Raw genomic sequence first — 24,348 nt, 5'->3', positions numbered from 1 at the left:
AGCTCGTGCCGGAGCTGGAACGGGGCGACGGACGGACGGACGGACGGACGGCTGGGGGGGACACGCTCCTGTAGGCGGAGCACCGGCGTGCACTGCAGCGGGGGGAACGCGATTTGTGGCTCCTTTCCCAGCTCTGAGCGCGGCAGGAGAGAAGGAGCGCTCCCTGTTTGCTGTCCCGTCGGCTGAATAAAACGCATTGCTGCGGGCTGCTCGCTGTGCCGACTCACGGGGTGGAGGTGTATGGAGGTGTATGGAGGTGTGCGGAGGTGCGGGCTGCCCCGACGGGGCGTGCACGGAGCGGCCGCCGGGATGGGACACGTGCTGCCCGCTCCGCCCCGCCGCTCTCCCGGCGTGCAGTGCGAGCCGGGCCCCGCCCCCAGCGCCACGGCAGCCAATGGGCGGCGCCGCAGGGGGGCGCTGAGCGGGGCCGACCGGGGCGGATGTTCGTGGAGAGCGGGCGGGGAGCGGGACCGGGAGCGGGCGGTGAGTGCGGGCCGAGAGTGCGGCCGGGCCGGGCCGCGGGTGTTTGCGGTTGTTTCCGTGTCAGCCCGCGCCGCGTGTGCGGGAGCCGAGAGCCACAGAGCTGGGCGGCGTCTGTCGGCTCAGCTGGGCCTGAAGGCGCGGTGAAGCCTCCGGGCCGCCTTTGTGGGTCAGCAGCGGTTCCGGTACCGCAAGGAGCGGCCGAAGCGGGGCGCGTTGGGCGGCGGTTCCGGTCGGGCCGTGCCGGCGGAGGGCAGCGCTTCCGGGCAGCGCTTCCGTGCCGCGCCCGCTCCCCCGGGACCGCCGGGCGGCAGCGCCCCGTTCCTGTGCTGCGGCCCCGCACACTTGGCTCGGAGTTCCGGGGCGTTGAACGCACGCGCTCCGTGCTGCCGTCGTTATTTGCCCCCGTTGCGGCGATAGGTGCGGCGGCCCGGCCGGTACACGCGAGACACGCTCGCATTGGGCTGCACGCGGCTGCTTTTGTTGGTGTTTTAATTGCTGGGCTCGTCTCTCGTTCCCCAGCTGCAAGCCGAGAAGCTGTTTTCTCTGTTTTTTAACCTTGGGAGCCTTAATAGCATCTAGTTAGAAAGCCCGCTGTGCTAAGTTGTTGAAAGCTCCCTCTAAGCCACCGTAAGGTCAGGTTTCTTGCTTTAAGGTCATGTTCTTAGTATCAGTGACTTCAGCTCGTGGAGGAGATGAGCTTCGATCTCCGAGCAATTTCAAAGGTGTTGCTACAGAGGCATTCTGAACCCCTTCCAAAGATGGTGTGAGATTTCTCTCCTAATCCCCAGGTTTTCTGCTGCTGTTCCTCCAGTGCCAGCACCTCCATCCCCTTGCAGTGCCCCCATCCCCTTGCAGTGCCCCCATCCCCTTGCAGTGCCTCCTGGCTGCTCTGCTCTGTGGGCACTTTGCAGTCCTGCTCCTCTCCCTGATGCTCTGGATCTGGAGCTGTGAGCTGCCCGTACCTTTCTTCAGGGCCCTGTTCTGCAGAACAGCACTCAGCCCTCAGCTCAGTGTTTGCACTGGGCTCCGGTGACGGTCCTGCCTGCAGGAATTCATAGATGTGGAGCATTTTGTGTTGGATTGGGTGTACGTGGCCATGTTTGTATACACCAGTACGTAATATGTTCCTTTCTGTTCATTTAGAACCCGGCTCATACCCAGCCTGATCAGCCCTGTGCTTCTGCAGCTGTGTTGGCAGTGCTTTGTGAATGCCTTTCCTTGAAAACACTTCAGGCAGCCCTTTGGTATTATAAACAGTGCATCCTCACAGCCAAAGACAGTGACTCTTTGCACCTCTTCTTCTTTTACAGCACCCTGCTGCAGTAATTACCTTGTCTGAAGTTGATATTTCTTTTCACTGTAAGCTTCCAGAGTCAAGGAGCGAGCTACGTGCCTCTTCAAGGATTACGAGACCTTAATCTTCCTATGCAAAGGCACCTAATTTCAGGCGTGCACGTAGGGTTTATTTAACTGCCTGCCAGTGCTTAGCGCATTGATGTATGAAATCCCTCTCAAATTCAGATTTACTTAGTGCTAATGGTTTTACCACCTGCTCCTTCACCTCCTTCCCCCACATCCAGGAACGAGCCCGTGGGTGTCACTCACAGCAGACTGATGGTGACACATGCGGCTGCAGCCTGTGAACTGTTGCCCCAACCTGAGCTCTTGGTGCCTCCGTTGGCAACTGCCCACGTGGGGAAGCACAGCAGTTGTGTGTGCATTAGGACCCACCTTCATTTGTGTTCTGCTGAGCCAGGAGTGGGTGCTGAGCAGGGAGCTGCACCTTTGTAGACACACAGCCAGCCAGGCTGGCAGTGGCAGGAAAACTGGCTGAAATACTGAAGTATTATGAGCACCTTGCCATGTTCCTGGTGCAGTATGCAGGTACAGTGTGTGTTCTGTGTGCTTCTCTCACGCTGTCTGGATGAGACCTGTTAGAATGTAGGATTATGTGGAGTTGATAGAAGTAATTGTTTAAGTCTTACTGATCTCTTCAGTGTGCTTAGGCAGCTCCTGTACCAATGGCGTGACTGGCAGCTGATGATTATAGAGCTCTGACTGTGACAGTGAAGCCAGGAATACAATAGAAAACGGTGCACAGTCCCAGGGATCTGGAACCAGATCCAGAAAGCAAATGCTTGGTTTGGAAGTGTGACTTTGAAGCCTCTCTGCTTTTCTTCTTTGCCTTCCTTGCTGTTATCTTTCCTGTGTTTTCTAATCAATTGTTGCAGATATTAGGCACTTTGTTTTCTCTTAAAGCACGTTCAGAACAGGTGGTTTGTCATCAGATGGGAGTTTTGTATGGTAAATAGATATAGTCCTGTTTAAGAAAAAGGACCGCTGTTCAGGTTGAGAAATACCTATTTCGTGTATTGGTCGATGTTGGCAAAAGATACATCCATATTTATAGCAAAGCCTGCGTCAGCCCGTTTCTCGAGTTCTCCCTTCTGGATGCTGAGTAAGTGAGAAGCTTGGTGAGCAGGTGTAAACTCCGTGGGCTTCCTAAGCATGTGCTTGAAATGCTTGTAGGCATATGAAGGTGTCGGGGTACCTGTTAGTACTTGATTCGAGTTACAGGGGATGGATCTGTATACCTTCTTCTCATTAACCGGTTGGATGTCAAGAAAGTTGTCTGAGAGCCTGATCAGCAGTAGTACCAGGCTGCTGCTGCTAGAGCCTGTGCTGGGGTGAGCAGCTCTGTGTGCCCCCAAGCAGTGCTGGGTTCGTGGGCAGAGCTTGTGTTGAGTGAAGGCAGCAGGGAAGGGTTTTGCAGAAGTCCTGAGGTGAAACCCCTATTGGGGTTCTGCCTTAAGTAACACGATGGTAAAGCCTTGTGTGGTGAGCTGCCCCACTTTGTGTCTTTGTGGGGAATCACTGTCAGTGTTTGCCGCTGTCAGTATAAGGAATGATTTGTAAAGCAATGCTTTCCAGTTAAAATGGAGTTGAGTCTCTTTAATGTATATATATTTAAATACACACATATACATTTTGCTAGTCATTAAGACAAGACGGTCAAGTTCTGTTAGTGGGAGCTAGTGTCTGGAAAATGAAGTCTTGTCAAGGGTTTGGCATGGGACCCAGCAAGGATAGATACTTGCCCTGATTTATTCCTGGAACATTGAGATCTTTCCTTTCTGTATTCAGGCCCTTCCTAAACCCATATATAGCATCAGTGCGGACCCAGAGTGATGGGCAGTTTTGTGCATTGGTGGAGCTGCTGGGTGCAGCAGGTGGCTGCCATGTGTCCCCAATCAGACCAGGCAGGACCCAGCAGAACCCAGGGCTGAAGACCACTTGGAGCAGCCTGCTGTTCTCAGGGCTGCTGTGGGAGGAGGAGCTGTGCTGGCTGTCATCTCCCAGAATCTTGGAGCTGTGGAATATCCTGAGTTGGAAGGGGCCCACAAGGACCATTATCCTGGCACCATGCACCACTGGAAGAGCCTGGCTCCATCATCTTAGCATCCTGGCTTCAGATATTTATACACATTGATAGGCCTCTTCTTCTCCAGGCTGAAAACATGCAGCTGCTTTGATTATACAGAGGTCCAAATGAAGAGCTGGCTCTTCACTGCAGCCTTTCCTGCTGTCTCTCTCTCTCATTTGAAAAGATTAGCTTCTTGGGTGGCACTCAGGGTTTCCTGCCTGGTATGAGAGAAAATTCTCTTTTTCTATCTCTTCCATGTTGAATATAATCTCTAAAAGACTGTGCTGCAGACTTAGGCTGCTGCTGCTAATTATCTTGATGAGACTGGGAGCTCTTGGACACAGTGCCTGTCTGCTGAATCAGCAGTAGTGGTCTGTACCCATTCAAGAGTCTTATACTTGGAACTGAAGCAGCAACCCCCTCCCCTCTGCTCCTGCGTGGTACAAGGCAAGAAGAGAAAGGAGTACTTGATAATGACTCCATTACCACAGTCTTTTCTCCTTTTATAGCTTTCTTCTTGTTAATTTGCCTGCTGGAAGCAGGGGGGCATTGCGGGTTCACAGCTGCTACACAACAAGTTGCCTGCTGGTTTGCAGTTATGCAGTGCTTTATTTTTTCGTGGGGAGGCTGTGGACAGTCATGCTGAAGGCTTAAGAGCATTTGTAGGTCTGTTTCTTCTCCTTCCTGAGTGTCGCATTAGCAGCAGAACCTTCTGTGGGCAACTCAGATATGTGGATCCTAGCAGAAAACGATCTGCTCCTCAGAGCTGTGTTCATGTCTGCCAGGGGAGCAAGCTGAATCAGATCACAGGGAGTTCCAGCAAGGCCTGGGCTGGATGACATGGCTGCAGGGCAGCTGGGAGCGGGGCTGCTCCCTCCTGCCCCGTGCTGCTCTATTGGGCTGTTTGGGCACCTTGCTGGCACAGGAGCTGCCTGGCAGTGCTGCAGCACTGTGGGTGCACCCTTTATCTTCCATACAGCCCAGCATTTGGCCTGTAGCTAAAGGGCCTTATATTTTTCCAAAAGTGGTGATGGAAATAATTGCATTAAATAGCTGCCTTTGCTCTGCAGTGGGATGGAAAGCAGTGGTCTGGGTGAGGAGCATTCACACTCAGGTGCTGGTGTGGTGTGATGCTCCTGCAGGCAGCACTGACTGTCCATCCCTGAGCCAGACCCAACACTGGCAGCGTCTGCCTGGGGTCGGTATGTTCTGCTTGACCCAAGTGTGAGAAAACATGCTTTGAAGTTTAATACTTGATAATAAAGTAACTTTTATAATTATTACAATCACATAAAACCACAAGGTTGGAAAGGACCTACAAGATCATCCAGTCCAACATTCCTCCCATTGCCTTTGCTACCCACTAAGCTACTAAACCACATCTTGTAGCACCTCATCCAGACACTTCTTGAACACTCTTTTACTTTTTTGCTTTTTCTTTACCATGTGTGCCCTCTCTATTTTTAACCTGCTGCATCTGTGATTTGTTTTCCTGAACCCTCATGGCCGCAGTGGTATTTTGACTTCGGAGCACTTAAGAAGCAGTGCCGTAGGCATCTTGCATAGCTGGGTGCAGCTATTGTTATTGCCAGCTGAACAGCACTCAGCTTTTTGGCTGCTTCTGGTGTTCTCACCTTTCAGCAGCAGAGATGAGAGCCCCCTTAGGCTCCCTGCATCCACTCCCTTGTCTATTTACAGCCATACACAGCAACTGTATTTATTAGCAAGTTCTGGGGAGTGGAATCCTCTAGAATAGGTATTACAGTGCTGCCTCCAGCTTGCAGCATGCCTGGGGAAGGTTTGGTATAAATGAAATAGCTGCCGTGCTTCAGCCCCTCGGTGCTGTGAGGCAGCATCGTTGTCAGCTTGGATGCTTCTGTAGTTGTGCTGCTTCCCCCGGAACATATGTGTACCTTAGCAGAAATGCAGCTATTTTTATCACTTCTTATTGGTTCAGGGCTTTATTTTTTTGCATTGACTTGGAGTTTGGAGTCAGCTTGCTGAGACAAAGATAAATAGGGCAGGTTATTCTAATGTCTCTTCAGTTCTGGATCCCTACAAGTGTTGAATGCAACAGAAGATGGAATCATGGGCTCATCGCTCAATGGAGGGCAGTGTACCTCTACAAAACTTGGCATTGGTTTTGTGCTTGAAGCTTACGTTCAAAGCGCTGGATTTCTGAAGCTTCTGGTAACATGGAGTTGCTTGGAGTCCCTTTTTGTTACCACCTCTCGTTTTGAGTAAAAGGCCAAGCTAAAGAGCAGGAACGATGGGGGCTGTGTTCTGCTGGCATGAACATGAGGTGTAGCTGGCCATGGTTTGTGGATCATCTAACAGGTGACTTAGCACGGGTTTACTCTGAAGTGGATGTAATCCCTTGAACTCAGAAACACGCTGGAAGCTGCAAAGCAGTTTTTCTTCAGTCACCTTTGGTTCAAATGAGCAAAAATAGGTTTTCTTCCTGTGTATGGTGGCTGGCTGTTTAAGGATCTGTCTCCTCTTTGCTCTGTTTCCCCATATCTCTTGTAGATCCCCAGCTGGATTTGCAAGCTCTCCTTCCTGAGGGAACATATTGCTGAACACTCTTTTTTGGCTACAGGAGAGCTCAATTGCTTGCCAGCCTCCTTGATTAAAAATAGCAGTAGCAATTGCAAGCGAGGCACGCCTCATGTTTTCGCTAGTAAATGATTTCAGGTGAAGTCACTACTGGTGACGAACCAGGCAAAGATAAACATCTATTATGGGTTGGAAGAAACAATGAATTTCTGGCTTCCAAGTTTCTGAACTGGGAAATACTGTACAGAGCAAGAGAGGTGCACCCCTGGTTTATGGCATCACACAGTTTGATTTGTGTGGGTCCGGGGGGGTGGTGGGGATGTTGTTTGTACATAACATTTTAAAATGATGTGAGCATAGCACTGAGTGGGGCACACTGAGGGTGATAAACAGGAGGCATAATTGTTTCAGCGGTCTGAAGGACACCAGCAGCACGTGGAACAGGACGTTGCTTTCGTGATGGTGATACTAAGGCACTGCAAACTGTTATAAAGTATCTGAATCTATTTTTGTATTTCAGGCTTAAACCATCTGTCCTTTGATCCTGCCAGCAACAGCAAATCTCTGCAGTTTGGCAGCCCGAGTGGTGCATGCGTGTCGGAAAGCCCAACTGAGAATGGAAGTGATCCAAGCAAGAGGAGGAAAAGAACAAATATTCCTCCAGGTAAGCCATGTAGCAGCCTGATATATGGCAAAAGAGAAGGCATCAGTGTAAGTGCAGACCAACCCAACTGCTGTGCTGAGGTGTCATTGCAGAAAGTGCCCTTGTGAGGCCGCACCTGCAGTGCTGCCTCCATCATGAGAAGGATGTGGAGCTGTTGGAGCAGGTGCAGAGGAGGGCATGAGGATGGTCAGAGGCTGCAGCACCTCTCCTGTGAATAAGATCAAGGGAGCTGGGGGTGTTCAGAAATGTGTAATTGTTTATTGCTTCATTTCCCTGTTTTGCATGGAAGAGATGTCTCCAGGTGGCACTGGAAATATTCTCTGCGTGAGCAGACTGGCCGTCTCTGAATTCAGTGCATTTGTGGCAGTTTATACATGCAGAATATTTGTTCCTTCTTCATAAATTCTTATCTTTAATCAGTGTTCCTTCAGGGTCCCTTATAGCTGTGCATTACAAAAAACAGAATTTTAAGTGCTCTTGGAAGTCAGCGCTTTCCCTTGCATCCCTGAAATGTCATCTACTTGATAGGGACGTTTGTTTTTTCAGACAGCCCTTTCTTGTGTGGTGGGGTCAAATCTGCTTTTGCATGCTGATACAGCAGAGCCTTGCCAAGCAACACTGGTCCTACAGAGCAATGAAGGTATACACTGAGCTCTTAATCACCTATTTTCTCTTAACAGATGGTGGCAGAAATCTAAACCTAGACTCCATTTCAATGGGCTTGCCAATGTCAGACCCAACTGCCTGGGCCACTGCGATGAATAACCTGGGGATGGCTCCCATGGGGATGACAGGACAGCCCCTCCTGCCAGGTGTGTGACTTTATCCAGACTGTGCCCACCTTTTCTTCCAGATGTTTCTTTTGGAAGAACCTGTGTCAGCTGAGTTGGATTAATGGGTTTTAATATGCAGTACGCGTTTGTAAGCTGCATTTGAAATGTATTTATGTCCATGAGCAATGTATCTAGAGGCCACTGATACTGAAACTGAGTTCAGAAGAAATACATGTTTATGGATGCAAACAGTGGCTACTGGGGTAGTGGGAAGGTGGGTCATACCTATAGGAAACTGCAGCAAACCAGCAGGGGATGTGTTCCACATGAGACATGTCTACAGAGCTCAGGAAGCCAATGATACCAGGTAACACATTATTCTAAGTTGAACTAAAACTGCATAGACTGAAGGGTGGGAGGGGAATGATGAAGAAACCAATACGGCAATGAAATGGATTTGGCAGAAATTAATGGAAGATTTTGCTCAAGAAATGGCCACCTGATAGACTGGAGTACTGCTCAGGGATGAGTCAACCTGTCCAGGGCATGTTAAAGAGCTCCTGGCAACAGAGCTGTGCTATGCATGGTTTCACAGCAGTGTGATGGTCCTGTGAATCAAAATCCTGAGTTGAAATTACTGTTTCAGTACTCTGCTACAGTTAAGCACTTGAGAAGGATGCTGTCTCATGCCTGAATAACTGCCTTCATACCTAAGGAGAGAGGGCCTGCGTTGGTGGTACTCTACGATCCTATTACTCCTCTGGTGGCACAGTACAGGTAGTTTGCTGTGCAGCTGAGCCTATATTTAGCTATTTATATCACTTGATATGAATTTTGCATGCAGACTGTACTCTTCTGTTCCCTTGGCCTTGTTTCACATTTGTCTTTGCTGTAAGAGATGCTTTCATGTATTTTTCTCTCATTCATATATGTGTGTCAAATAAAAGTCAGTAAAACTCTGTCCTGGGAGAGCACACAAATTTGAAGTTGCTGTAAAAACAGGGAAGACTTTAGGCTTCCAAGTAGTGTTTGTTCTGAACCTTCTGAGATTGTTCTTTGAGATCAGGATTTCTGCTCCCAAGACAGATGACTCAAAGTGGTTTAGAAGGAGCACGGTGGTTTTTTTTGTGACCCGAGTGCAAGAGAGCAGAATACTTTGGTTAATATGGATCTGTTGAAAAGCACAGTGATGGTTTGAAGTTTAGACCAGACATATTTGTAGTACCAGTGAAAGAGGAGAGGTGATGGAAGCTTGAAATGAGTTGGACCATCTTTGCTCAGTGTCAGGTGAGACTAAAGTTTCAGGTCACTTTAAAAAAATGGTTTGAAAATGCTTGAGAACTTACTGGCCTCATTCTGTTTCTACAGATGAAGTAAAGCATGTAGTTGTGAGATGCTTTGACAAGACTGCAATGTCTAAAATGAATACACATCATCTTTCACGCCATCCAGGTAATACTAGTTTTATATAAAAGTTCTCACGGCTTTCAGCAAACAGCAGCTGCCAGGCCTGATGTTTTTGAACTTCTTAGAGTCCTCGAGGGCTTCTTTTTCTATCTCTTTTTTTTCCTTCTTGCTAATGGAGACTGGCTCTTCTGAATTAGCATTGCAAGCCTCTCAGATCTCATGGCTGTAGGCCAGCATAAGCTTATTAACAGGAAGAACAGACCCGTAGGCAAGATGGCAAGTTGTCCAGCGTGTTGCTGTTGGAGCAATAAAACGTGAGGCTCACCACAAATTCAAAGACCTTGGGATCTGTTTCCCCCTGTATATACACTTTCTACCTTTCTTTGTAGTGTAGTTCTCTTCTCTGCTAGTTCTTTTGCTTCTGTTAATTGTATCAATTCATGCTTTCTTTTAAAGCCTGAATCAGAGAAATACCCATCCTGGATTTCTTATCCCTCTGATTTCTCCAGCTCCTTTTTTTTTTTCCCCTGCTTTCTCTGTTTTCTGCTAGTGAGTGTTGAAATAATCTTGATCTCATAGATGTACCTTTGCTGAATTGTGCTGAGGAGGTGAGCAGATCTCTAGATTCAAACACATGGGCATTTCAACAGTGGCTGCATTTTTCCAGCAGGTCGCTGTTGGTCCATATTCCCCCTCCTTCCCACAGTGAGAGCTTTGGTCATTCCTCTTCCTTCCAGCTTGTTGGACTGCAGCTAGCTTTCAGTGGTGATTCTGTTGTTTCAGCTTGGGTCAGGAACTTACTTGCTCAGAAACTGGTCTTTTTTCTCCTGCTGCCTTATATCTTCAGTGAGCGCTACCATTGAAAGTCACAGCTGTTCACAGTGACCCTCATCTTGAAGCTTAGCAGGGATTGAGGGTGGTGTAGGAAGACTTTTTCCCTTCCTCTGAAGTCTGTTTCCTGGTGGAGCTTTTGCTTTGGGTCTGTTGGCACCATTCACACGTGGCGTAAAGCAAACAGCAACGCTTGTAAGCAAAGCACTGTAGGTAAAGTGTATAGAAATGTAGCCCTAAACAAAATGTTTCAAATTACAAAGGAAAACTGAATTCATCTACCAAACTGAGACATCCCATTTGTGCACTGAGAGCTGTCGTGCACCCAGATGGCTGTGGAGCCAAGAAGGAGCTGTTTTAAAAGTAGTGTTTGCAAAGTGAAGAATACAAAATTGTTTCCCTGCACTAGCAATATGTATAGCATAAGAAATGGTGCCAGCTTAAGATCAAAGGAAAATGCTATCTCTGCACCACTCCATTCTGCCTACTGGCAATTTTCATCTATGCCCTGCAAATTAAATCTTATCTGCTTACCTCTGTAAAAAGGCAGCCAGCTCCAGCCCGTTCTGCAGCACTCAAAACTGCATATTCAGTGATAGTGTCCTTTGGTGTTTTGGGGAGTGACTGTGCCTTCAGAGCTTCTTCTGCTACGGGGAGAGAAGTGGTGGTAGACAGTAGAGAAGGTGATCTGCAGTTGGGGTCTCAACCTGCCTGGTGGTGCTGGGTGTCCTTAGCTGCTGATGTTATCGACTCATGAGCTTCCTTTGTAAGGTGTTTATTTAAGTGTTTAACTATATTCCATTTTGGTTGCCTGAAAGTATTGATTTCCCCAGGGTTCACAGCTTCTGAACAGATGAAATGGCTCACATTTGACTGCTCTCTTTGGTTTTAGTTGGCATTGGTGGTAAATCTAAAAGCAGAAAGCAGAATAGCATAGGTCTTATTTAGTGCTCAGACTTCATCTGAGTAAAGCCTAGGTACAAGTTGAGCAAGGTAAGATGTGTGTTGTCACTGTAGACTGCACTTAATGGTGAAGCATTTCCTTAAATACTGCTGTACATTTTACCCAGGATTCTTCTGGAACTTTGTTAACTGCTGAAGTTCCTACTTTCTTTATTTGGGTAATGTAGTATTTACTGGGAAAGGTTCTGGTGCTAGATTGCAGATGGTGTCTATGGAATGGAAAGGGGAGCAGTTTATGTGAACAGAGAATATCTGTCTATCTGAGGCAGCTGACAAATAGTTTTTTAGAGGTTATTTCAAGGCCACAAATGTGAAGTTCTGGTGAGGTAAGTGATAATGTCCCCTCTCTCATGTTTACTTAGGTAACTTTTGCTTATAGATGGAGTATTTCATTTGCTGTCCAAACAAACAATTACTGTATGAGTCCAAAAGTGATTCCCTTGTTCTCTCCCCCATTTAGATTTTGATCCTGCTCTTGGGATGATGACTGGAATCCCTCCAATCAACCCCATGATGCCAGGCTTGGGGATAGTCCCTCCTCCCATTCCTCCAGACATGCCTGCTGTGAAGGAGATCATTCACTGCAAGAGCTGCACTCTTTTCCCACCTAACCCACGTAACGTCTGTTTATATTTTGTCCCCTTTCTACCTATGAATTTGCACATCTGTATGGAAAAATACATGCATAATGTGTGTATCAGAGAAGAGCCATGTAGAAACCCTCTATTGACTGGACAGACCCATCAGCCAGCTGTTCACCCATTGCATTATATTTTTTCCTCCAGCCTCCCTGCTGGCAGGGCAGTATGGGAAGCTGAAGAGTCTTTGTGTAAGCAATATTCAACAACCACTAAAACATCTCTATGTTACTGTTTTCGTCTTAAAGCCAAAGCACTGCACCAGATCAGCTGCTGTGAAGGAAATTGACTCAGCCCCAGATGTTTTGTTTGGAAACGAGCTAGTAAACATGTTTGTTGTTATATAGCACCTCAGCAGTGCTTGGTACAACTATTTGTCAATCAAATCAAATATACTGTGGCTAACTCATACATTTGAAGGAAACTAGGACATCTGTTAGGGCAGGTGGGCAGATGTATGGAAAGTATGCTGACAAACCTGGCCTGTTTTTGTTTTGCTGTCTTCAGATTTGCCCCCTCCAGCAACAAGAGAGAGGCCCCCAGGCTGTAAGACAGTGTTTGTTGGGGGGCTGCCGGAAAATGGAACTGAGCAGATCATTATGGAAGTGTTTGAGCAGTGTGGAGAAGTCATTGCTATTCGGAAGAGCAAGAAGAATTTCTGTCACATCCGCTTTGCGGAGGAATTCATGGTGGACAAGGCACTGTATCTTTCTGGTAGGTATATTTCTGACTCAGGTGGAAGCTTAAAATTCTGGGCTGTGAGTGCAGTGATTTCTGTATGGTCATGATTATAGGCTTGATAGCCATTTGTCTTCTGTGGTGTCGGGTGGCCTCTTTTTCTGCTCTTAATGCTTGTCTGCTTCAATATCTAAAAGCTGCTCCTGATAGGAAAAAGAGAAATGCCTTGTTACCTTGGGTACTGTAGACCTCTGCAAACTATCAACTCTTCTGTTCAGGGTCTTGCTATCTTTGTGGGAGTCACAGACAGGCAGAGGGAGGTTCTACTCTGTTTAAATTGGGGTGGTCAGGCACTGGAATGCACTGCCCAGGGAGATGGTGGAGTCGCTGACCATGGGGGTGTTCAATAAATGTTTGGATGTTGTGTTGAGTGATATGATTTAGCTGGGAATTATTGGTGATGGTTGGACTGGATGATCTAGGTCTTTTCCAACCTTGATAATTCTGTGATTCTGTAAATTGCTTATCCTATCTGAACACTGCTGTCATCACCACCAGGCTATCGCATCAGGTTGGGCTCCAGCACTGACAAGAAGGACACTGGGCGCCTGCACGTGGATTTTGCCCAGGCTCGGGATGACCTCTATGAGTGGGAGTGCAAGCAGCGCATGCTGGCAAGGGAGGAGCGCCATCGCAGGAGGCTGGAAGAGGAACGCTTCCACCCACCCTCCCCACCTCCTGTTGTGCATTACTCTGACCATGAGTGCAGCATTGTTGCGGAGAAGCTGAAAGGTAAATGGTTCTGTGGCCTGCAGCTACCTGTCTGCATGGTTGTCTTATAAGAACAAATGTATGCCTGACTTTGGTTTCTTCCAAACTGTTTTTGTTCGTGTTTAAGTAAAGTTTTAAATTGCAAAGAGGGTGGTGACACACTGGAACAGGTTGCCCAAGGAGGCTGTGGATGCCTTTCAAGGCCAGGCTGGATGTGGCTCTGGGCAGCCTGGGCTGCTGGTTAGAGACCCTGCATACAGCAGAAGGATTGGAACTGGATTATTGTTGTGGTCCTTTTCAACCCAGGCCATTCTAAGGTTTTTCCTGAAACCTAAACCCCATTTATGTCCTGATTCTTTCAGTCAGAGGATATTTGCAGTCACTAGAGAGTACATTTAAATAGGCATATCAAGTCATCTCGTAAATTTCCAGCTTTCTAATGGTGCCTTTACAGCTTTCTGTCAGCTTGCTTGCAATTAAACTTGGACTCCTTTGTGTAGTCTTGTGTCTGGGTAATGCTGTGCTTTCAGGAACCCACATCAGCCAACCTAAGCAAGCTGGCCTTTGAGAGAGGGCAGTTCAGTGGCAGCAGGAAAAGGCTCTGAAAGCTGCACAGGCAAACTTGTGCTTCCACAATTTAAAGACACCATTTCTTGCTGCAGATGAAACTAAGTTCTCAGAAGCTGTGCAGACCTTGCTCACCTGGATAGAGCGTGGAGAAGTGAACAGAAGGACCGCAAACAACTTCTACTCCATGATTCAGTCAGCCAACAGCCACATTCGCAGATTGGTGAATGAGAAGGCAGCTCATGAGAAAGAGATGGAAGAAGCTAAAGAGAAGTTCAAGCTTGCTCTCTCAGGGATTCTGGTTCAGTGTGAGTAGTATTTCTGCACTGAGTGTTTACTACCTGTTGTTGTAGGGAAGATGCTTAATTTCTAGAGTCTGGTGAGATCATGCTAAAAAATCACCAAGAACCATAAGAGACAATGGCATCTATGCAGCTGCAGTTAAACTATAAGCATATGTCATTACCTTGGCAGAAATTTCCTGTGGTACCTTTTGTTGAAGTCAGAGTCTGAGGGGAGGAGAGATGAATTCCTAATTTATTTATTTTTTTCCTCTTTTAATTATAGTCTATTAGTAATTTTATAATCTTTTCAACACTGCACTTCTGTGTACAGACAAGGTAAGTTCCTGGTAATCTGATGGCTCAGCGAAATGTGCAGGATTTATTCATCAAAGGTAGGATGCAGTAGAGTGCTCCCAACACCCTGTTCTCAGTCACAGTTGAAGTTATGGTGAAAACTTGTTGCAGATCAGAATTTTGAACCCGAGTCAAGGGTTCATTGATTAAGTCAAGGCTCCATTAGTTCCAGAGTGTGATATATAACAGTTCTTCAGCCCGTTCATAGCCTGTTACACATCTCTTCTGTATTAAGTCTGATATATTTTTGAAGAGTACTTTTTTCTTCCATGGCTTTACTAAATCTCCTTGAACCTCTTGGCTAGGATGTGAACATTCTTAACTTTGATTTTATATTAGTTAATTGTCTAATGTTTGATTTATTTGTATTTTATTCTGTTAAAAAACAATATACGGGCACACGGTCCAGAAGAAAAAGCAGTATGCACTGCAGAGTAAGTAGTAATAGTCAACAGCATGCAAGTCATCCCTATAAGGCACCTAGTGGTATCTCGGACATGTCTAGATTTATTATTTAATCTAAGCAGCGGAGAGATTATTTTGTTTCCTAAGAGTTATATGTACTACAGCATCACAGGTGATGGGGAGAAAGCCAGCCAGGTGTGCTTTGTGCTGTTGGTTGCATTCTCCTCCCAGGGGAGGCACTTTGTATTTCCAAAAACCTCTGCAAATTTTCTAGGAAAATATTTTAGAATAAATCCAAGGAAGAAAAAGAAGTTGATGCTGGATGTGTAGGACGCAGTGCTCTGGCTGTTGCACTGCTCTTTGGGACTGTACCCATTAGGCCACAGTGCATACAAAGTGCCAGCTTTCACGAGCAGTGAGAGCAAATGCTGCCCAGGTGTACCCACTGCACTCATAAATGCTGTTGCATGTGGAATGGTTTTCTCAGTGCAATACGTGCCATCCTGTTTCCCAACTGAGTGCAGATGCAGTTTTCCCAGTTAAGCGTTACTCTGTGGTGCTGGCCTGGTGAAGCACCTGCTTTCCTTTCCAGGCACAGAGTCCTGAGCATGGCTTCAGCACAGTACAGTGTTATAACGAAAGGTTAGCCAAACACCTGCCTGATTCCACTCTTTTACTCCTTTACTCCTCTTGTTCGCCCTCTCTGGATGATATTCTGGCCTGATTTGTCTGCTGATTTGATACTACAGTCGAGCAAATAGTGGCCGTGTACCATTCTGCCTCCAAACAAAAGGCTTGGGACCATTTCACGAAAGCTCAGCGTAAGAACATCAGCGTGTGGTGCAAACAAGCAGAGGTTGGTAATTTTTTATTGTGCTAGATCCTCCAGCCAGTCTCTTTCTTGTTAGGATATTAAGTTTGCAAAGTGCTCACGTGGATAACAACATCTTAATTCACAGTGTAAGATGGGAGTTACTCGGTCGTCTCTTGTGTTCCAGGTAATGAATTTGCTGTTAGTATCTGTGTCACCAGTAGCAATGTGTTAAGATCTGTGTGCTGATTGAAGTGGAATATTGATCTGTTTTTAATGTTAAAGCAAGTGGTATTTCTAGAGAGAGACTAAGGGAAAGAAGACAAGGGTTACCACTGAGATCTGTTTTTTCACATTCCTGCTGATTGACCTGAGAGTTGGAAATAATTGCAGCTGGACAGCCTGAAAGATTTGAGGGAAGATATTCTCGTATTTGTACAATTATTTCATGCACTGATGTTCCTAAGTGGGGAAATAAGGATTTAAAGGTTGTGCAGGAATGGGGGGTGTATGTGAAAGGAAATGTGTTACTAAAACATCTGGCAGATGGCTGCCAAGATTGTAAGGGAACTGGGCTGGGAAAAGGAAGGCTGAAAGGGCCCCCACAGGCAGCTTTCTGCTATTTAAAGGAGGAGGGGGAGGTCACAAGGAGGAAGAAATGGTCTCTTCTGATAGGCACACAGCATGAGGGTGGGCAGCAATGGTCATATTTCACAACAGGGGAAGTTCCATTTGGGTTTAAGGCTCAAGTTCAGTTCCTGAAAAGCAGCTCAGCCCTGTGGAAGAGCCCAAGGTGACGGGAATCTCCATCTTTGAGTTCTGAGTAAGGCCCTGGGCAACCTGATCTGGGTTTGCAGGGAGCCAGAGATGTCTTAAAGACCGTGGGAAGTATTGGTTCCAGCCTAAGCCTTCCTGTGATTCTTTGTTTTCCTGATGTATTGTGTTCCTTGTCACAAACAAATCTGTTCCAACAGAGCTAAAAGTCACCTTTAAAATAATTTTATCATTGTATGTAAATCTGGGCAAAGTGAACAAGTTGGTCATAACTGTTTATCCAAAAGCAGTTCGTCTGTGGGGTTGGGTATATGCAAAAACCACCTTTCAGCATAGCTGCAGGCTGAGGAAAATTGGAGTATCTGCAGAGTTTGATAATATTCAGTGAACAGTCTTTAGGTAAACAGCAGAGAAATGATCCTTCACAACTTTGTTGAACTCTGACTGTTTGGGGAAGTTCACAGCTGAGAACCCTCCATGAGATTGCACTTCTTTCCAAATGCCACTGAATTAGTCCTTTCTTAGCAGCTATAATGGAGGAGCTAATGTTTGGTTTTATACCCAAAAAGCTAAGTGGAGAGTCTTGATTCAGATTATGCCTGTGCTCTGAGCCCTAGTGCTGCTGTTTTCTTTTCTGCTTGCTTGAGATTACTTACCATGGTTGGGGTGGGAACGCGCTCTCCATTTGGAGTGGTCTATTTTTCCAAGGTAAGTTCTTCCAGTGGGAAGAGGCAGTGAGACCTGTGATGAGGCATCTTCCAGGGGTGCTGCTGGGCTCAGCATGCATTCTTAGGATTATTTCTGAAAGGAAGATGGCCCCCCAACACATTCTTGCTACAGCTTTTGTTGGAATTGAATCTGAGGAAAGCTTGGAGGGCAGCTTGGGGAATGGGTGTGGACTGGGAGTTGTGGGGCTGGGACAGGGTCTTTGCTGCTCTGTCAGTGGTGATTTAAGATGATTTTGCCAGACAGTGCAGGTGGGTCTTGTAGCTGAGGGCAGCTCATGTAGAAGCCATGGCAGCTTGAGACTTGGTGAAACACCGTACTGCTATAACTACCAGCCAGCTTCTTTCCTTGCTTTGGGAAGACCTTGCTTAAGTATTTCTCCTCTCTGATGCTTTTATTTCCTCATTCATGGCTCCCCTTCAGCCACAGAGCAGCCCTGGCATATCCTGCTGTTCAGCCAGGGCAGCCTTGGCCTCACTGTGTGCTGTGCTCTCTGCAGGCTCTTGCAGCTTCTAGGCCAGCTTTTACATTTTAGTTGTTGGGCAGAATCAGTTAAAAGCAGTAGGAACATTTTTCTATGATCTTCAACCCAGCTGCCATTTTATGTGTGGTCTCTGGGGCAGACAGCAGTTGTTTTGGAACTGAAACCAGCCCTGTCACTCCTGCTTAAGTTTGCTGTATTCTTGCCCTTTCCCCCTTGTTATTCCAAAGGTATCTGCTCATCCAGGCTGTGAGAGTATGTTCATTTCCCCTTAGGCAAAAGAGAGCATGGCTTAGAAGGAAGATAGAAGAGTCAGAAATGTTGGTTGTGCTGATAGATTGGCTCGTGCTAGACGTTGTTCTTGGTTGAGCAGACTGTGCCAAAAATTTCTATCATTTCCCTTTTCCTTTATTGTGGAGCTGTGTTCTGCAGACTTAAGATTCCTGCATCTCTTTATCCATACAATCTGTTCCTTATAATCTGTATTTAAAAAACATCTGGTTTCTGAACCTTAGGAAATTCGTAACATTCATAACGATGAACTAATGGGCATTCGAAGAGAGGAGGAAATGGAAATGTCTGATGAAGAAATAGAAGATCCATCAGAAATGAAAGAAACAGATGAATCAGGTAAGTTAGTTTTTGCAGTTCATATGAAAGTACATGCCTCTCCAGTGGTTTGTTTTAGGAGCCCTGCTCAGATCTGACTGTTCACAGCAAAATCAACAGCAGATTTCTGCTGCTGAGGTTTAACAGCAGGTTTAACAGTCTCTAGTACTTGCTTTGCCTTTTGTTAATCTTGCTAAACTTTTGTGTGTTCATACAAATCCTGGACAGTAAGAAGTTCACAGCACTGTGCCAATACCAGGACTTCAGAGGAAGCTGTAGGAAACCTTTTTACAGGCAAGCATGACACAGATGGATATTGGTTATTTAAGCAGTGGCTTTTATAGCTATTTCTGTTGCTGTCAGCTGCTCTACCTTGCCTCTTCCTTTCTTCCAAGCTCCTGATGCCTTTTTGAATTCTGGATGTAGGTATCCTGTTGCAGCAAATTATAGGTACAGAGCATACATACATAACACTCTTCCTTTTGCATCTGAGGGTTATGTTCTGTGACAGAGACAAGAAGACTGCTTCTCCAACCAGTTGTTATTTTGTAATTGTTTATTGTGGCTCCATTGAGCTTCTGCCTTCTCAATCATTCCTTTTGCATAAGTTTTTAAACGTGATTATAATACTCAAAATCCTTGTCACTTACTCTTACTTGTCATCTGCTGAATTTGGGTGAAACAGCAAGTTAACAGTTGGGAGTTATGTATTGATATTAAAATATTTCCTATGTTATCCTCCCTTATTTCCTCACCAATCCTAATTCTGTAGCCTTTGCTCAGCCTTCTGAGTACAGTGCCCAAGTCCTGTATAAATGCCTCAGCAGCCTGTAACCATGGCTCAAGTAGCACAGGAAAGCAGGGGCAGGTGGCAGAGCATGCATTCCGCATTGTGGGTATGCTTCGAAACCTGCTGAAGCTGTCTTTGTAGTAATAATGTCATTAACTCCATTCCTAAATTTATCAACACCAGGCTAATGGAGGTGTTTCATCCTGTGGCTTGATGGGGATAATCTCCTGGCTGAGGGTGGCAGTGGAGCCTGTCCAGAGTCTTTCAGCTTTTCTCATTGGGAAACCTACTTTCTTGTCTACATCATCATTTTACTCCGACACATTCTTTTGCCTTTTCTCTCTTTTTTTTTTTCTTTCTTTTTTTTTCCCTCCAATTTAAATACTGCTTTTCCTCCTAAGGAGATGTTTTTTGTCCAGAGCAGTGTGTTTTTCTAGAGGCTGGTAATAAGTAACTCTCTTTAGTAGTCTGGATTTGTAACCGGGACTTGGGAGCCGCAGAGCTGTCAGTGTGCTCTGTGTGCTGTGAGAGCCAGCTCATCCCCAGCTCTGATTTTTGATACAAGGCTACATGCCTTGTTTTCCAGCACTAGTGTCTCAGGTGGAAGCCCTGAAAGAAGAAAATGACAGTCTGCGCTGGCAGCTGGATGCCTACCGGAATGAAGTAGAACTCCTAAAGCAGGAACATGGCAAAGCGAGCAGGGATGAAGACACAACCAAAGAGCAGCAGCTGAAACTTCTCCAGCAGGCTCTGCAGGGAATGCAGCAGGTGAGCCTGGCTTCAATCCAGCTGTGTTGCCTTGCTACAAAGGCAACTGGGCTGTGGTGCAGAGCACAGGCACAAAGGCGTTCTGTTTATCATGCTTTATGAATTCCTTGTGTGATGTTGGCTGTAAACTGCTGAAATAGTGAGTGTGCTTACCTTCCCTTGAAACCCCATGAGGTCCTGATTGCTACCATGAGCAAAAAGGTGGGAAAACCCAAGCTTGCTTTGCAGCCTTTTCTGAAGTTTACTGAAGTTCATTCTCATGTAAATTTGTAGATCATGTAATACTCTTTGTGATTTCCTTAGGCCAAATATCAAGAGTTTAGGTAAATCTTAAATCTTAACAGTAAATCTTAACAGTATCCCCTCTTGTATTAAGCCATACTGATAGCCAAAGTATAGAGAGTATACAATAGTTCAGCTAAGCACTTCATTAAAATGAGAATCTGCAGACATGCTGTGGAGGCTGTGGTTGCTCACTGAAGGAGCCTGAGGTAGGAACGAATTGCATTACTGTTTGTAACAACAGAGCTGGCTGGAGAAGCCTTCTCTAATCACCTTCAGCTATTTGTGTGTAAGGAAATGGCAGGAATTGACAGACAAAAGATTTTCCTTTTTGCAGATGTCAGGGAGTTCAAGTTTCTCTATATGCCACTGCCAGGATAAGTAACTGTGCTGAAAGAGCTGTGAACTGTTTAACTTTTCTCTTCCAGCATCTTTTGAAAGTTCAAGATGAATACAAAAAGAAAGAAGCTGAGCTAGAAAAAGTGAAAGAAGACAAACTAAAAATAGAAACGTTATTAGAAACCCTTAAGGAGCAGGTATGTGACTTCTGGATCCTTTCTTATTCTTCAGTAGTAAACACAGTTCTTGTACTTCATGGCCTTTAGCATGTGCAAGGAAGGAGAGGGTGTAGAAGATGCCTAGCCCTTGCTGGGGTGCAGTAGTAGAAAGCTAGGAAAAAATCACTTGATTACTTGGAGGTTGCATATCATCAGTGAACTTACTGATTACTTCATATAACAGTGAGACAAACATCAAAAGCAACTAGAACAGATAAAAGGCTGTATTTTGTTTGCGGGCTTGCATGGTCCTCTCCTCTGCAGCAGACTCAACTATACATCTACCTACAGGTTAGGTGAGAAATACTATGAAACACCTCTCAGAGAGGGCTGTAGAGGCAAGTGCAAGGTCCTTCCTTGACTTTGTGCCATTAACCCCACCACTTTGTGCCTTGGTCTAGGGAAGGGAAGGTGATAAATACTTAGCTTTATAGTAATTGAAATAGTTTGAATACCAGTAATCTCCAGCATGGGAACTTTGATGGATATTAAAGAATAAAAATAACACATTAACATCAGCCATCTTTCCTTTTCTTAAACTATATATAGCAAAGTGTAGCAAATGAAGAGGACAAAGAGAGAGATGTTACTGATGGCCAAGGGAATGTAAGTAAAGTCTTCTGCTGCTTTAGTCGGTATTTTATTGAGGGCAGTAGTGACATCTCATTGTAAAATGAGCAACTGCTTGCTGTAAAGTGTACAAACGTGGTACATGATGGTCTGCCTATATATTTACAAGTTAAAAACTCAAAGTTATCCATAGCAGCTTATTTTGAGGATAATAAATAAAGCAATTTATGTTTTAATTCAATACTGCAAATTCAAGCCAAGGAGAGTTCTGATCTCAAAGCCTCTGCAGGCAGTAGGCACTTGCTTAATCATGCTGCCACTGTATGTGCATCTGAATTAGTTGCTGCAAAACTTTCTATCTAGTCTAGTTTTTGTTTTTTAAAGGATCTTCCAGAGCAGATGTCATGTAAGTGACCCAAGGGATGATAAAATTGCCTGTTGTGGTATTTTATTTATCATTACCTGTAGTCCTAGTTTGGTAAATCAGACATGCAGTTTCTAATAGCAATGTGAACGTCACTCTGGAGTGTTGGATGCCTTTTGCAATATATAGATAGATAAATAAAGCAAGGTGATGTCTCATAGAAACAGGAAAACAAGAATACAAAGCCAAGTCTCACCAAGCTGCTGCTTGATGTATAAGTATGCCTCCCGTGCTGTTGGTGTGGAACAGGCCCTGTGTATTTTTTTCTGCAGGAGAGCAGTATGCCCAGAGTTTGTGCATGCAGCCAGGAGAAGGAATGTCCAATTGAGAAGACACTGAGCAATAGCCCTGTGAAATCAGAACGAGAAGCTCTCTTAGTTGGTAAGGCCTTTTGATTAGAGATGATGTTAGAGACCCAAAATGGTGGGATTTACTTCAGAGTGGCCTCACAGCTGCTAGTGACTGCCTTTTGTTTCTTGAATTATTCCTATAGAGGTGCGAGTTCTGCAACCAAGGACGCACATACCTGTGCTGCTCTCCCCATTTACCTGTCTTTTCCTGCTCCTTGACCTGGTACAGCTGGAGCAGAGTTCTGCTTTCCCTCTACTTTAGCTTTGTATCCCCACATTTATGATAGCCCCCTGCTGAATCTTGGTGAGGTTTGTCGTGAGCACATTACCATTGCTTGGCAGGGAGTGAGAGGTGATATTTTTAAGTGTTAGCCAGCTGCGTCAGTTAGTTGTTGTCTATTTAACAGCCCACAGGCCAGACTTCACTGTATTTAAAACCAAAAATGCCAAATAAGATCTCTGTGTGCAGTGCCAGCAATGGCAGAGAGCTGGTGTTCTCAGCTGATAATTCTCATGAAATGACATTTGTGACGTTCCTTTCCCCAGGAATAATTTCAACGTTTCTTCATGTGCACCCGTTTGGAGCAAGCATAGAGTACATTTGTTCCTACCTGCAGCGCCTGGACAGCAAAGTAGGTGTACTAATATCTTCATTTCCCAATTAAACACCAATGAAACGTGTTTGAGTTTGAACATATCCAGTCCTTAGAGGGCTTCTGTAACCAAAAGTGTCTTGTTCTTTAGTGACATTTTCCTTTTCTTTTCACAGATTTGCACCACAGAAGTGGAAGTTCTCATGACCCGACTACAAACTACGTTCAAACAGGAGCTGAGTGGGGTTGGAGCCAGTTTAGAGAAAAAATGGAAGTTTTGTGGCTTTGATGGCTTGAAAATGACTTGAACTCGAGCTGAACCAACTTAACACTGAAAGCGACAGCAGGATGTGTGTGTCAAGAAAACTTGGGATGCCTCTTACCTCTGTTTATGATGATTATCTTGCACGCATGGGATAATAATGTAAGTGAAATTTTTAGCACTAGGAGGAACTTCAGGTGCTGGAGCTTCTTTGAGTTATTTTGTTAACAAGCAAAGTGCTGTTTGATACATTTTTGTGTACAAAGTTCATGTCTGATATTTTTAAGCACGGCATGTAGACTAAGTGTTTTGCCAATGTTGTATCTGTTTCGTGTGCCCAAATCTCTCCTTATCATTGTACCATCTTTTTATGGATAGAAACACGTAGACTGTCCACTGAGATAAATATGAAAAAATAACTGTCTGGTTTCTATAATCACCTAAAGGAAAAAGGTCTTTTTTTAGACATTTATATGATAAAAAATTAAATATGTTTAAGCAGAAGATTTAATTAGCTCAGTGTCTCTCTGAGCCTAACAATCAGTTCTTTTTCACGCTCTTTTCTCTACTGAAGGTTTAACTGTTAAGCTTTAACTGAAGGCGGTGTCACCAGGAGTGTGATTATAGCAGTACCTCTGGGGTGTGCACTGCAAAATCAGTCTGTCATCCAACTTTTTGTGGGAGGGGTATTTAATTTTCTACTGATCTGGGAAGAGCAAAAGGCATCAGACCTGTATTTTTACTAATTGTTGACCATCCAATTTCTCCACCCGCTTTGTCTTTGAGACTGATCTTCACAAAACGTGAAGCAGCACAGGCTGCACCTTCCCAAGGGCTGTTCTTTGTGTTCTCATCACGACACTCAGCCCTCTGCAGAAGATTAGTAAGACAGACTGTTAAATGCTTTAACAATCAAAAAGAATCCACGCTGTCATCAGACAGAGCTTTGGTCGTGGATACCTCCTGGAGGTGTAGAAGCGAGTGAGGGACCTGCATGTAGCTTATTCTGGTGCAGGCTGCAGAAATGAGTGGAACAAACCTTTCTATTGGGACCAGGCCGCCCATGCTGGGGGGAGCTACCTGCTCACCTTGCTCCTGACACTGAAAGACTGCTACACTGGAAACGTGAAAACCCTTTTAAAGAAATCCGAGTTATTTGTGTCACTACAAGCGAACATTGTATTTTTAAGGAATAAACATTTTTTATGTTCCAGTCTCGGCCTTGCTGCTTTCTTTTTCTCACCTGACTTGCATTGCCTGATACAGGAAAGATGATGCTCCAGAAGTAAGACTGAGTGCTCCTCAGAGCCTCCTGCATATCCTCCTTTTGGCACCCATCCCTCCTCTGGGCCCAGTCTCACGCTGACGGCCACGGCCGGGCCCTAACCCCACTGCCCGCAGGCAGCCAGGCCGGGCCCAGAGCCCCGCGGTGGGGCCGACTCGCGCCGCGGTGCGGGCTGAAGGAGCGGAGTCTGACAGAGCCCTGCACCGCACGGAGACCGGAAGTGTGAATGCGCGCTTCTGTCATAGTAGGCGGAAGTGGGGGCTACCGG

General features: G+C 45.7%; 1 protein-coding gene and 1 long non-coding RNA gene across 7 annotated transcripts; one reads left to right on the top strand and one right to left on the bottom strand.

Annotated features, from left to right (window-relative positions):
• The first annotated feature begins 446 nt into the window (after positions 1-446).
• ENOX2 (ecto-NOX disulfide-thiol exchanger 2) lies at positions 447-24,008 on the top strand. 6 transcript variants are annotated; one of them, XM_015859992.3, is made up of 16 exons: positions 447-483; positions 6,984-7,127; positions 7,808-7,939; positions 9,269-9,352; positions 11,562-11,717; positions 12,247-12,453; positions 12,976-13,209; positions 13,851-14,063; positions 15,548-15,654; positions 18,106-18,220; positions 19,576-19,757; positions 20,468-20,575; positions 21,146-21,202; positions 21,863-21,971; positions 22,487-22,572; positions 22,710-24,008. In XM_015859992.3, the coding sequence occupies exons 3-16, from the start codon at positions 7,843-7,845 to the stop codon at positions 22,839-22,841; spliced, it is 1,887 nt and encodes a 628-aa protein (XP_015715478.2). In that variant the 5' UTR covers positions 447-483; positions 6,984-7,127; positions 7,808-7,842; the 3' UTR covers positions 22,842-24,008. The 6 variants fall into 6 exon arrangements, 5 of the variants coding, with proteins under 5 accessions (XP_015715478.2, XP_015715480.2, XP_015715479.2 ...); XM_015859993.3 differs by lacking the exon at positions 447-483 and adding an exon at positions 1,793-2,367; XR_014945096.1 differs by lacking the exon at positions 15,548-15,654.
• LOC107312511 (uncharacterized) lies at positions 9,476-21,925 on the bottom strand. The gene is made up of 3 exons (XR_014945099.1): positions 21,787-21,925; positions 10,673-11,048; positions 9,476-10,345 (listed from the first exon to the last, which is right to left on the bottom strand). It is a non-coding gene; the product is annotated as an uncharacterized LOC107312511 (long non-coding RNA).
• Positions 24,009-24,348: the final 340 nt, after the last annotated feature.

Source organism: Coturnix japonica, chromosome 4, assembly GCF_054131305.1.
Source record: "Coturnix japonica strain WE chromosome 4, WE-NBRP24, whole genome shotgun sequence".
Classification (NCBI taxonomy): Eukaryota; Metazoa; Chordata; class Aves; order Galliformes; family Phasianidae; genus Coturnix; species Coturnix japonica.
This window is presented reverse-complemented; position numbering and strand designations above follow the sequence as displayed.